Consider the following 18,148-nt stretch of genomic DNA (forward strand, 5'->3'; position numbering starts at 1 on the left):
ACATGTTTGAAGATACAAAATAGTATCTCCACTGTATATCTCTATTTCACTAAAAGACAAGAGAGAAAACAGTGTTGTGAATGGGAAGTTAGCCAGAGATTCCAGAGACTTCTAACTCAATCTTCTACACTGTATGTAATTTCCTGTGCCTTCTGGACAACTTAAAATTTCACTACAAATCAGTTTGCCATACCAAACTCGTAGAAGTTCTCAAGCTCATAGCTTTCTTAGCACAAGGATGTTGAGACTGTGAGTTATCCAGATGCTAAGGTAACATCAGTCACCTAAATACAAGCTAAGCTAATGGATAAGTTTGCCCAGACTCTTGGGTATGATTCCACTTTCCATCACGCAACAGTAAGTCAAGAGTAACTTCCCTCTAACTTCGGAACTGCTATTGAGAGTAAAAATAATTCTTTTTAACAATGTATCTACTGATTTGGTGTTTACTCACAGTATCCCTGTATTTCACCAGACTGAAGTGCAGGCTGACCCATTCTAATTTCATTTTCTCCATTGATTTCTCTAAGGAATACTCCTTACTAGCAGCTGCTCCAACAGGTTCCAGCCTAAATTGGAATGAAATGTATCTTAGAAATGTTTTTGCAGCACAGTTGAAGATAATATCATACACTCTTATTTCAGGGAATATTTTGGACTTTCAGGATCATCAAGTTCATTAAGAGATCTTAATCACTAGAATATTAAGCTGGAGGTCAAACATGGACAGAAAATTGTGAATGTATGTGTAAATGTGTTTTAAGAGTTTGACCGGGTTTTGATGCCTTTGCTCCACAAGAACTTTTGGCAATTCCATCCTTAGCTTGATAAAATACAGCTGTGAAAACCTGAAAGTTATTAACACAAAAAAACCCTCAAAACAAACTAGAATCTGACATAGTAAACACACTGATTGCTAAAAAATTGAGATTACAGTAAGCTTCTTACTCATCAATATGTTTTGATAGCCCATATTCCAATATGTTTAGAAGGGTGGTAGTTTCATCAGGTATGATTTCATATCCTACAATTTCACTGATCTGAAAACAATATAATAAACAAAAATTATTATTAGGATGTATGTTTGTAACAGACATCAAACAGCAAGAAAGAAAAGCTAAGGAAATATCAGTACAACTCCCCCAGTTTGCTTTTCTGCCATAAATTATTAATTCAAAGAAGCTCCTGCCTGTACCATTATAAATTTCTAAATTGGATTTACTACATGACAGGATAAAGAATTTTCTCACTGTGAAATTCAGAACTATTACTAATATACGAACTAGTACACTGAACTATCAGTTTTGGAGGTAGACTACTTCCGCAGTTAAAGCAAAGTTTAAGTACCTGCTTCCAGTGTCTCTCTTTCATTCCACGATTGCAGACAATTGACAACACAGGAAGATGCTGCTTAAATTTATCAAGTTTATATTTCATATTTTCTGCTAAACGTCTAGGGCCAGGCAAATCTGGAAAACTCTTAGTGAGCTTGTATATAGTTCTCCACATATTCCCAATTTCTTCTGTGATTTCATCAGCGTTCAATTCCTGGAGAGATCCTGAATACAGCAGTGTAAAAGAGCACAGAGAGAACTCACTGTAAGGGTATTACAAAAGAGATTTATTTACACATATTTATAATCTTTCTCCTTTAACAGGAAAACAGTTGTGTTACAAAAAAAATCTTAGTGCAAAGTGCAAGTCAGAAATTGTATTTCATACTGCTTAACAGTGTTTATTTCTTCAAATTTGTTTCTCACAACCAGTAATCAACATTTGCAGTTTCTACTTTCTTCATTAAAACTTAACTAACTGAAAATGACACATTTCAGCAAATGAACACCAGAGCCTCACCATTCATCCACTCCTCAGATTTGGTATGGAAATCATATGCAGTTATCCAAAGTTGCTCAAAGGGTTGTTTGTTTGTAATTATAGTTTGCAGTAGAGGAAATTGACTCTTCTCCTGTTCAAGTAATTCCTCTTCTTTATTAATAGCCTTTAAGGAAGAAAATCTTATTTCCATCAAAAATTCCTACTGTTATTTAAACGTTTTAATAGGTAATATTGAATACAATTTTTATAGATCCTAAAGCTTGTCAGTTTTGTAGATTTAGGCCTGCAGATTTTAGGTAAAGAAGTTGACTGTGTTCTTGAAAATTACCCTAGTTACTTGTTGGTATCATTTGCTACTCAAATACCTTTTAAAATCTATTTCCATTGAGAAATAAGCAATAAGAAATAAGTTATGCACCATGGCATTCATTAAAACTGAGGTTCCCAGGGTACCAAGCCACTTTGAACACTGGCTGTAAGCTCCTCAGTTCATAGGCTGGTGGGAATTCTTTCCAATCATGACTACTTGTTTCTAGCTTGTACTACAGAAACATTCAGGAGCTCTAATCAAAGCGGATGCTATTTGCAGTGCCAATATATAGTAAGAGATTGTCTTTGCTTACAGTATAAATCAAAACGAAAAGATTTAGAGGGGAAAAAACCTGCCATCTTCATTTTACAGTTGGGAAAATGAAGCACAGGTAAACACTGTCTGAAATGCAGACATTGAACTCAGACAGAGTCCCAGGTCTCTGTTTTAATAATGCCAACAGACAATTTTAATCATTCCATATGACACGCAAAGAAACTTAAAGATTTACATTCCAAAATAATTTCTAATTTTGTATATTCACTACACCAATTGTAGTGACATTCAAACTGCATATATCATCCCCCCATTGTAATCATATATTAAGAACTTTACCAACTTAACTACTTATTCTGATATACCTGTAACAAACATAGCAATGCAGTTTACTCACATTAAATGAATATACTACATGCCTTTAAATCAGATTAAAAGTCTTAAGAGTCTTAACATGAAGAGATTGTGGCAATTTATTTAGGTCCTAAAGTGATTTAATTGGTCCTTTTTTTTTTTTTTTTTTTTTTTTTTGGAGTGGAAAGCTTGATCCTTGAGCTCCAAGTATCTCATTTGTCTCACTGTCATTTCAAAATACTAATTAAGCCTCACAGTACCCATGAGATCTCTCAAAGGTAACCAAAGGTTCTAATTTCCCAGTAGAGAAACAACCAAGATGAACTGTTTTGCCTAGAAGCACATGGGAAATTGGCTGCAGATCTCTGAACAGAACCCAGGAACCTTGAGGTTCAGCTGTTTCTCCTAACACCAGCTAACTTCCCTTTCCCTGATGCAACACTTATTTAAGGCCTATAGGTAACTTTCAGAAACGATACAAACAATTGGAAAACATCTTTTTTTTAACTGAGGACCAAGCAGAGGGACTGAAATGTAGCTTTAGCAGCACAAACTCTGAATCAGGGAAAAAGCCACTTCCCTAACATCTCCCTCCTGCCACTTCTGCTGAAGAATTCTGTTCTCTGTAGGCAGAATCCTGCTACTACAGACTGCTTAAAAACATTTAAATTCAGTATTTCATTTAAAACATTTCTCTAAAGAACCCCCACCCCCACCACCAAATACACTCTTCAGCTCAGCTGTAATGCTGCATAATGGCGACAAGATATTGGCAACATGTTTGTGAATGTGGAGCCACCTTGACAGAATATGCCCAGAGCCCAAAAAAAATAAAACAAAACAAAAACAAAACAGGATAGGATCAAAACTTTCTCTCATCCAACACATTGCAAACCCACTCTGTACTTCAGTTGGGCAAATAAATACTAACCTCCAATTCTGTTACTGCATTATCCAGATTCTTGTTTAGCTCTTTAAATTTCTCAGCATTGTTCTTCATTTCTTCCATGGTCATAACATCTCGCTTTCTGTAGCTTTCTACTTCTCTTTTATAACTTTCAAGAGTTTCCTCAAATTGAGAACACCTGAGATAAAGTTAACCAAGGTAATTTGATTTCTGTTTCGTTCCCTTTCAGATTTTATTTTATGAATTAAAACAGGCACTGTCAAATGAACTCTGACCTCAGTATTAGTTTAAAATAAATACAGTTTCCACTGAAAACACACTAATTACTCAGTTAAATCAATACTACTCAGTTTACCCCCATTTAGAATTCAGGGATCATTTTAAAATCCCTCAATTAATCTAGTTCACTTATATTTGCTGCCTTAGCTACCCAGAGGAAATAAAGAAAGAGTGAAAACAATATGACAAAATATTTATAATACTGCGCAAGGCAATACAACAGAATAAAATTGTGACTATTCCACCACATCCTTCCTTACATCTTTCAGACTTATTTGAGGATTGGAATATCCTAATCTACCCTGATAACAATACTTTTCCGAAATCTCCACAATACTGCAAGCCAGATTTCTCCCTTGGTTTCTCACTTCTCTTCCAACTTTACTTATTTGACATCACTTTTTTTTTTTTTTTTTTTTTAAACCAACATTGAGCTTTTTTTTTTTTCCTTTTGTAATGCCCAGTGAAAGCAAACATTTGACACTATACCTTTTAAGCAAAGCCATCTCTGCACGGTTCCTCCTGTTATATAGCTGGGTTCTACTATCTTCAAAGATTACCTCAATTTGATCAGGCCAATGGAAAACAGTGCTATTCAGCTTTATGTCATCCGCTAAAATTAAAACAAAAACAAAAACATATATACACGTCCTTAAGAAGCTATCCTGTAAGCAATGAACTAATAGAGTAGGTGCTGTGAAGAGTAAGCAAAATAGCTAAACTGCATTTAGGAAGAAGTTATATTTCTTTTCTAAACAGCTATGTATTTCAAACTGCAAAGAGAACTGTTCCCTAAAATATGTTAGGCCGATAGCAAAACTCTAAAATCAAACAAGCATGTGAAATTCTGTGAATGATAGCTTAGCTATTCAGAGGTAATTGATAAGAACGCCTATTCCAGAATAACTGTTTCACTAAACTATATTCCAGTTCGGCCATACAGAGAGACAGACTGTTCCAAACTAAATAAATATAATATAACTATACATAGTGAATAAAAGTAATATTTTCACTTCACAATGTGAAAAATGCTGAATTATTCATAAAAGCTACAGTGCAGTAGCTACAATCAATAAAGTCAACAAGCAGACACTTCTGTCTTCATATTTGTCTATCCGTTCAGTGCACTTAACTCATTATAACTAACTGCAGGACAGATGCTTCAGACCCTGCTATATAGAATATATAATTATGAAATACTGTGCAGGCAAACACTCCAGTCCAAAACATGACCAAAAAATGTCCCGGCTTCCCTGGGCATCCTCATTGCCATTAGAAATAAGTTCTAACAATCATGGTATATCCTAATTATCTCAATCACTGTTTGATCTGAACACATATTCTCTCTAAGGAGAAAGGATCATCCTGCCACTAAAAGGGATACGAATTAATAATATTATTTTTGGCTCTATATACTAGTTATGGCACAATTTTGCTTTGAATATAAATTCAAACTAAAAAGGAATTTCTGCAATGTTTCCTAAACTTGGAGAATAGCCTTTATATTAACTCAAAATAGCAAAGCATCACAGCTTTTGATATTCAGCAGCAGAGATGCAAGTTCTTACACTTCCCAAAAGGTGTCATAAAGCCTTTAAGACATGACTTCCCAAATGTTTTTTTCACTGAAGTTTTTGTATTGAATATCCTAGAGATAAAACATCATCTGACCAGCCTACAAGGCATTAATCTGACAATACCTCAGCCATTCTCTAAACCATTAAAAAAGCACTGTCTCATAGGGTGCTATTTCTCTAAATATATAGCTAAGATCAAGTAGAAAATGACTGTATTTTTTAAATCATATTTGTTACACATTTTCAGCACATTTGGTAAAACAAATATTACAGCCAGCCTCATATTAACATAAAAATTGATCATTCGGAAGCACAGTATATTCTGTTCCTAGCTCCACCAGCAGGTACGTTAGGGAGTTCCCTCCCAATCAAATGAATGGCACAAAGCCATTTATCCTTCTTACACAGAGGTTGCATTTCACCCTTCGGTTAAGTATAAAGAGTATATCAGGCGTTAGTCTCTCTGAAATACTGAAGCTCATCTGTGAAAAGAAATTTGCCAAAAACATACCAAAATATTCTTTTTGGTGTGAAGGTGCTAGTTGAATTTTCTCATATTGGAGAACATTTTCTACATTTTGGCTTGCTCCAAAATTATCCCAAAATTATTATTCCATAAAAACTATTTCAATGCACTTCCAGGTACAGAAAAACCTTTGCTGTGCATTAGTTTGCATTTCTAAACTATCGTGTGATTATTCTCAAAGTCCTTCCAGCAATGAATAGAGTAGTCAGAAACTGCTTTTATAAAGGACATCCCAGACTACTTGATTTTGGCAAGAAATAGCATTGGTTGAATTATTGCCTATTCTATAAAAAAGTTAGAAAGTATTCTCAATATGCAATCTTTCATCTGGAAAGGAAGAAAATTTTTTTTTTTCTTTTCTCCTTCCCACAGCGGTGCAGTGGTACATTTTTGCCTCTTCTGAATTCTTATCATTTCCTATCTGTCTCATTTGGAACTTTCCATTAACATTTTTGAAGATGAAACATTTATCTGTGTAGAGCCCAATATCCATATAGATACACATATATGCATATTTCCCTGGAGATTTTTATATTCTGCAGTTTAGACATACAAGGAAGATCAGCATAGTCCATGAGGAATTCCAGTCTGTATGTTGCTTCAGAGATCTGCTGCCTCAGTTTAAAAACAGTAACTTCACTGGACTTCTTTAAGTATGCAGTAAGTTCCACTAACTCTTCAGTGTTCGAAGGCACCTCACTCACTCTCTCTGCAATTATGTTATATTCATTGCAAATGCTACAACAAAAATAAAACCAACATGTCACTGGGGTCATAAATGAAAAGAGATGCAAAATCTTAATCATTAAGTTTTTCTTTTAAATATGAATACCAAGCATCTTCATAAAATAAGTATTTATTTATTTAAAGTATTCATCTTAATTAAATACTAACATGAATACCCACAGCAAGTTTACTAAGGATGCATTTATTAAGGATGTTATTTTACTCTACTCAGTGAATTCAATTGTCCTACCATGTTTATGAGAACTGGTATATATGTGAATGATTGTTAAATTGGTTCCAGATTACCTCACACAACATATGAACAGGTTCCTTCCCACAGGTTTAGAATTTCCTGTCTGACTTGCTACAGAAAAAGAGGTTTGAATGCAGTAAGCAACAGCTCAGTTAATCCCCTCATAAAAACAAAATTAAGTGTATGGCGTTAAACAAACTTATAAAGAGAAAAATTACACAATGATCAGGTTTATTTTATTTTGCTCAGGAAAAATCCTGTTATTTTCCCTCTTCTCAGTGATACATTTTCTACAGATTCCAGATCGTACCACAAATATCTACAACAAACAGCAGGCGCTTTAACAGCAATCACACATGAAGGAGGGGTTCATTTAAACGAACTCAAGCCTCCAGAACGTTAGGTGCTTGGCCTAAACTAGTTGTCTAGACACCCTCTATACTAAGCAGAGACACAGAGGCCTCACTAGAGAACAGTTCATCTCCATATGAGAGATCTTTTTCAGACCAGTGGAATGAATCATTTCCTTGTAGTGATTGTCCCTCTCCATTCACTATAGAGGAATTCTTTTCTTGCTAGTCTTTTTTAATACATTTTTAATTCAGAGAGCTAGAATTATCTCATTCCACTAGAGTCAAATTATATTTTAAAGTCCCCCCCCACACACTTTTTTTTTCCTCTCTCTTCTTTTTCCTAACTTACCAAGCTCTGAAATCAGGACAAGTGGTTCCCTAGAAAAAAAAGTCAAGGATAGCACAAACGCAGAGTTGCATAGCACATTCTTTACGATGCCTTAGCTGGGCACTAGCAAGGGAAGTAAGGACCCCAACTCAAATCCTAGGTCAGCAAAGGATGAGTGAACAGTAGCGTATTTCCAGTGTAAGCTTTACGTATACCCCATATCAACTAAGCTTTATATTTTCTTAAAAGCATTTCTGTACTTGTTCAATTTTAAATATCTACTTTAGTGTCCTTGCACATGGCTGGTCAGCCCTAGAAAACCCAGCAGATGAACAAAGCTCTCTCAGGTACTGATCTACATTGTCAGTCCACACATCTAGCAATAACTATGCATGCTAACAATAGGTACCTGTTATTTAATGTTCTGTTTTCCATCACTTCAAATTCAATCAATCTATCTTTAAGATTTTGGGTCCTATTGCAGAGTTCCTCATTCAATTGTACTGCATCCAGACAGAACACAGCCAAAGGGACAGTGACATGCATGGAGGCGATCTCCCTTTTCAGTTTTGTTAAACTGTCAATCTTCTACAAATGGAAAAGAATAAACCTGTAAGTCTTCCTTAAAATCTGAACATGAAAAATGCTAAGCAACATCTAATTGTCAGCCAGAAAATGGGCAATATATTTCAAACAGAAGGAAGAATTCATTTTTGTATCTTCAGAGCTCAACTTCTGCCCACAGAATCCAGGGCTGAAAGCTCTGCACAGTACATAAAATACCGTATTTAAGAAATATCACAAATTGCCCCTAAGAAGTATTCAGCCAGAAGCTAACCTGGGAATAAAACAAAAAAAAAAAAAAAAAAAAGTGGACAGTGTTGACTACAGGCAAGAGTCAAAAGACCTGCAAGGTACACAGTTCATAATATACTCTGGGTAGTCCTTCACTGGACTGCTACAAGGAGCTTAACCTAACCAAATCCGTTGCAGGAGACTGTAGAGAAACCTCCTTCCCCCTTGTCACAGCAGTCCTGCAGCAAAGGGCTATGTAAACTGAGATGCTTCCTCTAATGTTTTTCAGGGTAAAACAAGCCATTAATATGGAAGTTCTTTGGAACAGGCAATGTAATAGGAAGTTTAGTGTATGTGTTAGCTGCTTTATGAACATGTAGCAGTTGTCAGATAGATATTACCTTACTAAAAGCTTCTAATGAATGACCCTCTTTCAGAAAATCAGTAATGTCTTGCTCTGCATTGTTGTTCAAAAGATCGCTGTATTTCCTGTACACGTTTAAATACCTTAAAAAGAGAAGATCACAAAAGCAAACACAAGATTCCAACATGAAGATCCTCCATAACAGGTAACAAATCAACTCAAACAGTTGAATGTTTGAGTCAAATAGATAATGTTATGAATCCGAGGATTTGGATGGGCAAGGGAGTTAAACAGCCAAAACTTACTTCTGTGGGCCAAGTATGTTGCTCTCAAAGATCTTTTCAAGTTTGTTCATAAACTCTAAAAACAACGATTCATCTGGTTTGACTGCACTGAGAGTGAGATCATCTCTATTTAGTTTTGGAAATAGAAATCTTTCTACCTAAGGAGAACCATTGCAAATACTGTGATACCACATACAATAGTGAAGTAAAGTACTCTTACCACCCATTCACCCGCCACTTTAAAAAAATGTATGTATGATTTGGCAAAGAGATTGTAATGTAGAAAGGCTCTGATTCATATTTAACACTCACTTCAAAGCACTCTTTGGTGTTTTCCTGGAAAAAGGTCACAGTCAGAAGCAAACTTGGGACTTTAATGCTATGTCTCTGGAGCTGAAACGTCATATTGTTGAATGCTCAAACCAACTTTTATAGGCATAAAATCTGAGCTCAGTTACTCACACATTTACATCATAAGTACCAATGTGAGAATGCAAATGAAAGATTCATATGTGCTCTTGGGCCCTGTGCCTGACAGCTGCATGAGTTGTTCCCCATACTTCAATTAGAAACGATAAAATATCCCAAAGGCTGTTGCACAACAGAATGGAATAAATTAAATATATCCAAGTACATAAATTATTTCTGGTGCAGAAAAAATTATTGCTCTAAGAAAAATTGTAGCAACAAAGCAGTAATTATGCCTGAATAAATTTTCACTTGGTTACACACATTGCTTGCTTGTGAAAACTATATGAAAATTAAACTGGAGCTTTAATATAACTTGAATTTGAAAAGCAGCAACTGTTATTCTATCTTCCACAATCACAAAAGCTCACACAGTTCCTGACATATGACCCTCACCTTTATCTTCTACATGTCAGGTTTCTGCCTCATTCAGAACTATGTATCATAGACAGCTTTTATTCACACTGTATTTTGTAAGCAGCTATAACTTATCCAATACCTTTGGAAGTTCCTCAGCGCTTTGTAGGATCTCCATGAAGCAATGGCTGATTAAATCCCAACATTCTTTCAAAGGTGGCTCAAAGACAATCCTGGGTTCTTCCACACTGAGTTTGACTACTAGTATCTGAGGTACAAAGAACTGCATTTCTTGATATGGTTCTGTAAAATCATTTCCATCCTTAGGGAAAAGAATGAAAATTGTACATGCGAAAGAAATCAACTATAACTATAATCATTTAAAAATGATTCAAACTTCCCCAAGTCTCTTTTAACTACACAGCATGAACGAGATCTTCTTTACTGATTCTTATTCAAAACACTGATACTCCAATACACAAGATTTTTACATGCCAACTCCTAAACGAAACTGGAATCAGGGAACTGAATCTAAGCCTAATTGCCCCAATTCCCACTAAGGTAACAGAAGTAAAACACTAGCTACCATATAGAATCAAAATTCTAAAAAAGATCCTTAATGCCTGACAGAAATAAAATCCAGCATCAATTGGAAGATTATTTTTAATTGCTTGGATGATGAATAAGAACTGTTGTACATCCAAAATCCTTTTACAGTAATAGAGTCCTAATTCATGACTAGACTCCTAAGGTAGATGCTCTAATAATAAAAATAAATCCTCAGCAGCACCATCATCATTCGGATAGAAGGCTTAGCATAACTTTGACAGTGTTACGTGTGATCTTCTTGCTACAATGCAGTATTTCATCTCCCACATTCACTCCACTTAAATACGTTTCATGTTGTTTTATCATGATAGATCCTGGATGACCTAATATTAAAGAACGCATTTCCCCTAAGAGACAACTTTATAGTAGCCAAAACAGTAACAAAAACTCTCATAGTCTAATGTTTATTTTTATAATTAAATGTATTACTTCAAATAAAAAAGGGCATTCATCTGGTACCCAGAGGGACACCACATATATCAATTGTCTCTGCAAAGGATTACATGCATGTCTATGCACACTTTTGACTTCAAAAGAGGTATTCATCTGCTTTTAGAAAAACACACTTAAGTCTTTTGCCAGATGAAAGCCAATAAAAATAAAATTTTTAAAAGCCTGAAAAAAGCACACCCATTGAAGATAGAGCTGAAAACTCTTACAGACTGCTAATTATAAGCCTATTCCTGCAAATGACTTTTTATGCAAGTAGTTCTTGATCATGCAAAAAAAAATCCACTGAGTATACACAAAAGCTTGAAGGATTCTGCCATTCTTCTTATGAAGGCAAGAGCTATCTGGAATATTTTAGCATTTAAGGATATTTTATTTTACAGTTTTATGGATTATTATCTCTACATAACACTGATAATCATAAGCATAAATATACTTCAAAGCATATACCTTGTGGATCATGAAAAATGCAAGAAGATCTTCTAAAGAATTAATAACCATCTCACGTAATTGCAATGACATGAGACTTGCTACTGAACCAAAATAACTTTCAACTCGCTGAGAGGAATCACAGTTACGTTCAGGAGCAAAATGAAGCCATTTCCTTCTCTGGTCAAGGAAAAAGGATACACAAGTTGGGATCCACCTACAATAAAATAACAGGAACAAAGTATTTAAAAGCTTATTAGTCCTACCTTGCTCCTGACAATTAAACCTAAGCTCAGTAATTACACAAGAATAAGTAAATTCAGAGGGCTAGTAGAAAATAATTAACTGGTTGTCAAACAAAACTGTAAAAAGACATTGAGAAAAGTTGATTTTTTTAAGCTAAGGATGCTTGTTATCACTAGGCTCTAGTATTGGTTCAAATGAATATTAATAGACTAAACACTAGTGACAATATTAAATTATTATCATTAAATGGCAACTTTGAGATTGGAAGAGATCTCAGGTGGCAGAATGCAGTCACCTACTACCACAGGCTATGGCCTCTAAAAATCTTTTACTTAAATTGAACAGTTTCTACAACGAAACAAGTTCCATTTTCTCTCATCCCTACTATAGATTTAGATATTAGGCTGGTTTAGACCCTACTGCTCTCATGATTAGAAAATTTCTAATTTCCAGTCTATATTTATTCATAGTCAGTTTATTCTCATTTGTTCTGGCACGTGCACTCTCTTGCAGGTTCAACAGCTCTTTCAGCTTCCAGGTGTTTATTGCTCTTCTGTACGTCAAGAGAACAACCATATTCTCCCTTTGTTTCGTCAGCCTTGCGGCTGGGACCTGTGTCATCTTAGTCTACAATCTGCTTTATAAAGCTTCCTAGTTTCTTCCTGATTTTTTATGTCTTTTAGTAAACTGAAAAACAAAAACAAACAAAAAACCCTGGAGGCTCTAAGACCTGTAGGATACAGAGTTTATTAGACCAGGTATTTTTCAGCCTGAGCCATTCAACAGCTTTCCCAAAAATCCTTTGAAAAAGATCAGGCTCAAGAAGAATTTGCAGTGAACTGATGATAGAAACAGTTTTAAAAAGGAAACATTTCTATTCACAAATAGACCCCTTTCAAACCTCTCTGTGAACAGAACAAAATCCAAGAGCCATTTCCCTTGCAGTCTAAGTTCAATTGATTTCAAGAGTTTTACACAGGAGAAGCAAAACGACTCAGGCTGATGCCACAAGTTTTGGATAAACATTTGCGGCTGAAATTTAATGGCTTAATTTATTCTAAATTGACTGAAGTAAATAAGGATGTCAAGTTGCCTTTAAAAAATATTCTTTGAGGTGCAAAGCTGTAAGATCAATGCAGCCCAAAATTTGTGATCTCTAAGAATTTTCCACATTCCTAACACTTAGAAAGCTTCATTCATTAGATCATTTATTTTCTCACTGGCAAACAGTGAACAAGCCTATAGTGCTGCAGGCTTCCACTTTACTAATGTTGGCAGGTTTTCATACTGTCTCTGCTTACATATTTACTTGAGACAGTATGAAAACCTTATAAGCAGTTAGTCACCACCTGCCCCAAAAAACTGATTTACTTCTCTTGCAATTAATGCATTAATTATATTTGCATTAATTATTATTAATGCATTAATTATATTAATTGTATTAATGGACATCCACAAGCAATCACATCCACACTAAAACTAATGAAGTCAGGACTCATAAGGTTTTCTATACACAAGTTAAATATGACAACTTTAAGTATTCTAACACAGTGTTTCATGTTAGAGGACAAAATCTTAACATGCAGTTCTTTGTGTAAATCAGAGCCTAAGAGTCTCTATTCTTCTGCTGTTACTGCCGTTGGCACTGACTTGTTCTGAAGAATATCGCGAGCTTCCACACAATGTCTTCGAATGAGATCCTTAAACTCAGTAGGCAACAGCGGCAAGTCACCACAAAGCATTTCTTTTGTGCGAACAAACCTTAGATGACTATACCTATAGAAAGTAATACAAAGAGCAGATACTTTAAGGAATTCCGTTAAAAAATATAAAATGGAATCAGGAAGGTCTTGAAAGTACTTAAAAGCAAAAATAGTATTTGTTTCATTAATATACGTCACTTCACTGCAAAGTTGCAGAATGAGTACACTTCCAATATATATTTTCTTTTGCTCTTAGCAAACGTTAAGGGCCTCATGAATTTCATTTTGTGTTGGCAGTACTTAAAATTCTGTTAATTTTTTTCTTAAAATGGTTGGTAGCATTTCTGTCCCTTTCCTAGATTCATTAGTGCATCCAGACATTAAAGAACATACAGAATGACAATTCCTGCTTCTATTCCACATTAATAGCAATAAGATCTGGCTACCCTGTACAGAAAAAATAAAAATAAAATTTCATCAACATTGCAGGCATTTTAGTTATTTGTTACAGACTGTGATATATGCAATGCTACTTAAACACAGAAAGCAGTTCTCAAGATTACTAACTATTATATTTAACTCCACAGGAAAATATGCCTCTCCATTTTTGGAAGTGCTCAGTGATTTCACACCTCCAATTATAGACATTTGAAAGTGACTTAAATTTAAGAGAGATAAAAGCTCTCCATCTGCCAGTTTCAGTTTCAAAACAGGAATTCCAAATCATCCTTAATCTGAGGAGGGAATCTCACTTTAACAGTAACATATTTAACACAGGGGTCACCTTTTCATAACACAAAGTTAAGTATTCCTGACTGTTTGTAGACACGAAATACATACTTGTGCTTGCTTTCAGAATCTGCAGGAAACGATTATTTTATGCGGAGATTCTTACATGTTCACTGTTTCGGGTGGGAGAGAAATCTTTAGAAGACAGAACACATTTTGTCACTTTTCCCTATAAATATCTGAATCATCTTTGTGTGCCATGAAGAGAAGAAAAAAAAATATCCATGGAAAAACTCTAACCTTGAATGCTTGGTTAGAGAAGCAGAAAGAGCAGACTCCACCAGGATCTCAGTAGCATATATAAAGAAGTCAGCAGATGCAGTCTCTAACCAAGCCACAAAATGGAACATTCTCAATTTAATTATGATCCTACACATAAGACCCCTTACTCAGAAAGCCAGAGCTGTTGCAAAGTATGCATCAATGGATTCACTGTGAATAGATTGGTTTCATTCCAGCTTTTCACTTCCTTGTAAGAGCTATGCCATGGGACGGGGGCACGGACCACTCTCTGAGGAAAAGGGCGTGGGGTATTTTCAATAAATAATCTCTCTCTCTCAGCTGGATCCATCAAGATGTAATCAACTAAAACAAATCATATATAAGACTGTGAGATTGCATGTCAAGCCTGCATATACAAACAAAATATCTTCACAGTTCAGAAAGTCATAGAATTTTGCATATTTAAAACACACAGTATCATATAGTTACTTCTATGCTTTTAGGATGATATATAGCACAACAATGAACTTACCAGAAAAGACAAACTAAAGGGGACGTAGAAAGATATCAGAGGTTATGAGGTTACAGAACTCAGAGTGAACACTATTCACTCTTTTTATGTCAAACTAATAAATGAATGAGAGGCTGCAACTCATAGGTCAACATATTTAAGAAAATTAAACAGAAGTATTACATAGCTGGAAAACCCAGGAGCCAAATGCTGCATCTGAATTTTAAGAGGAAATGGATAATATTATTCATTCAATGTATTAAAGGGGGGAATAGATTTCATTCCTCCAGACATATGTCATGTGCAAGAGTCGGGAAGCAGTTGTAACTCACTGCACAGTTAACGTTTGGTCTTATCTGAAGGAGCAGAAACTGGTTAATTCCAGCATATCAGTTCTGAGTGATCATATATTCCATCTGGAAACCAGATCTCTGATTTTCTAAACTCTGGAACTAATTCTTACCTAGTACCATTTTAAGAAGATAATCTCTATTGTTACAAGCATGTTTGGCACTCTACAAAATACAACCAAAAGAAATCTTTATCACCAAGACACTCATCACAGCTTCATTTTCATTTATTTTACTAATATAAGGTAAGTTTTTCATGAACAGCAGATCCAACAAAACCTAGCTACCTACAGCTTGCATCTCACAGATGGGGACCCCATACAAATTCTCTACTGTCTGCTTTGAGGTCACCTCCTTCTGTAGTTCTCTGAGTGACAATTAATAGCTCTCACATGTATTCATAAAATGCACACTGAATTTCTCTGAAGTCACAGCCCATTATCTAAAGTCATTATCCACTATGCTGAATTTCTTTGAGATTATCTAACAGGAGAGTGGTATTGAAATAAAGACAGATATACATGCACAAGACAAGGGACTGCATAGCCTAATTCCTTATGAAACCACTTCCCTCTTGGCCATAACGTAGATACAGGTCAGCCTAACACTACTATGAAACTAGGTGCTCAGAGGGAACATACTGCAGCACCAACTGACCTTACATGCTCAAGCTACCCTGAGATACAATCTCATTCTCTGAAGACTACAATTTATTAGCAACACACAGCCATCACCCAGCCCTTCAGCCAAGACAATTTCCATGTCCATTTTATACGTCAGTAGAATGAATCACTGATTTACAACACAGTACAAAGAGAAAGGACCAGGTAAGAAGGCCGCCAGGCTAACGCCGAGTGTCCCCAGTCCTTTGATAAGAAGCAGATTAGCTGAAGTGACCTCTGAAGTCCAGTGACAGCAGTTTGGACAAACTATGTTTTTTTCCTGCTCTAATGTTATTTTTCAAATGGGTATTTTCTACTGAAAGAGTTCTTTCAATTGCCAAGTGTTGAATAGTAGGAAACACCCATCACATCAATATCCCCCCAAATCTACTAGGCAAAGTAATCTCATCTTAAGCAGCCAATTTATTTCTGAATTACTGAATCCAGTTTCACACAGTTCTCTACATGCTAATTACATATATTAGTCTGGACCATTTCCAGCTACCCCATTAACAGATCATCTACCTCACAGATACCTCTCTCTGAGACAGATACCTGCCAATATCACACAGTATGTTCAGAGCAGGGCTATCACTACACTAGCTCACTCCAGATCCAGAATTAGGAACAGGACTAGTATTTTTCTGCCATAGTGTAAACCACTTTCCAATGTCATAGTTAGAAAAAATATATATTATTTCACAAAACAAGTAACTGTACAGGGAGGTATTAGTCCTAATATACATTATCATAAATTCTGGGATTGGGTCACCTTGATTGTCATAGAGATAGGAAAAAATATAAACATAGTACAAAACATTCATGCATTCTGAACTACTAGTAAGTTTTGACTCTTACCAATGGCCTTCATGAGGTTGATACGATAGTCTGCCTTAATCTCTTCTTTTAAACTTTCAAGTAAATTCTCCAGTTCTGGATTAGTAAGAATATGAGCCGGAATACGCTTTAAAATTACATTTATCACTTCCTTGTCTTGAGGTGCAAGCATGTCTTCTTGTACTCCATTATATATGTAGTAACAGTATCTCTACAAAATAATGTTAAAATATTATGCTTATTGTATGACTTTTCTAACATACAGTGAAATATTTTTAGTTTTTTATTTCTTGAAACCTTTTCACATTGAAAGGCTCTTGCATAGCATGTATTTTGGCTATCGCTGTCTCTTGGTTCTTTGTAAAGCACTGCCAATGCCTCACATTCTTACAGTACTTCCCTCTGTTCTGGTGCAAGCAGTTATGTCAAAAGAACCAAGTGCAGTGTATTAAATTACTGATGTCTGGTGCACAAGCCAACAGCATGCAAGGTTAAGAATTTAGCAAGATAGTCCTAGTTGCAGACGCATTAGAACGAAAAGCAGACCGAGCAGCTGGAAAGAAACAAACAGGAAACGTACAGAGTTGACATAAGATTTAACAGCAATTAGCTACAGTGAATATTTACATCTTCTAAACCTCATGCATTGTCTTCCTCTCTCAACTGTTTTTAAGTAAACAGTTTACAGATATATATTGCTGATGATTATTTTTGCTACTTTTCTCAACCTTTAAAATTAGAGTAAATACCTCTATATCATTTTCTGAAGGTGGCTTTTCTCGTTCGTGTATCTCTTCCTCATGTAAGCGCATGACAACCAGCTGTTCTTCTGGAGTTAATGGTTGGTTGTCTGTATAATGTATGACGTTTAATTGTGGCAGATGACCAGGTACACATAGTGAAAAGCGCTCTGAACTGTTTAACAATGTTGATGTACTTCTGAAACAAAAGAACACAAATATAGTGAATAAAGAAGCTAGAATGGATTCTTGAATCAATGTGGACAAATGACAAGCATATCTAGGCCAGTGACACTGCACTGAGGATAAGTGTAGCCTATGATGAAGTATTTAAATTACTCGTTAAAAAAACTCAGTAAAGTTATATAGCACACTGTATCACTTTAACAGAAAGAGTACAACATGCTGTTTTAATGTCATAAGAACTTCTCAGGTGTGTCACTGTCACTGAGACAGGCAGCATCCTAAAGGCAACTCCACCAGAGGCAGACCTGCTAGCACTGTTTTCAGGTTTATCTTACCAAACTCTTAAGAGTCTGAGCCAAAAGTCTGACTCAGCTCATTTGCATATACATGTTATATTACAGTCTTCAGTTTCATAATTATA

The 18,148-nt window shown here is 35.5% G+C and overlaps 1 protein-coding gene across 1 annotated transcript in view; it reads right to left on the reverse strand.

Moving 5' to 3' along the window:
* Positions 1-18,148, reverse strand: part of DNAH3 (dynein axonemal heavy chain 3) — a 67,153-nt gene that overhangs the window by 42,370 nt on the left and 6,635 nt on the right. The window contains exons 5-20 of the mRNA XM_062588605.1: positions 17,551-17,740; positions 16,823-17,012; positions 14,609-14,804; positions 13,378-13,503; positions 11,503-11,698; positions 10,136-10,315; positions 9,190-9,326; positions 8,922-9,027; positions 8,135-8,313; positions 6,619-6,803; positions 4,452-4,575; positions 3,708-3,861; positions 1,855-1,999; positions 1,348-1,559; positions 949-1,040; positions 455-569 (exon numbers count right to left, since the gene is read on the reverse strand). Coding sequence (XP_062444589.1) covers positions 455-569; positions 949-1,040; positions 1,348-1,559; positions 1,855-1,999; positions 3,708-3,861; positions 4,452-4,575; positions 6,619-6,803; positions 8,135-8,313; positions 8,922-9,027; positions 9,190-9,326; positions 10,136-10,315; positions 11,503-11,698; positions 13,378-13,503; positions 14,609-14,804; positions 16,823-17,012; positions 17,551-17,740 — 2,527 coding nt within the window. The remainder of the gene's footprint in view (positions 1-454; positions 570-948; positions 1,041-1,347; positions 1,560-1,854; positions 2,000-3,707; positions 3,862-4,451; positions 4,576-6,618; positions 6,804-8,134; positions 8,314-8,921; positions 9,028-9,189; positions 9,327-10,135; positions 10,316-11,502; positions 11,699-13,377; positions 13,504-14,608; positions 14,805-16,822; positions 17,013-17,550; positions 17,741-18,148) is intronic.

This window comes from Rhea pennata, chromosome 15, assembly GCF_028389875.1.
Source record: "Rhea pennata isolate bPtePen1 chromosome 15, bPtePen1.pri, whole genome shotgun sequence".
NCBI classification, from domain to species: domain Eukaryota; kingdom Metazoa; phylum Chordata; class Aves; order Rheiformes; family Rheidae; genus Rhea; species Rhea pennata.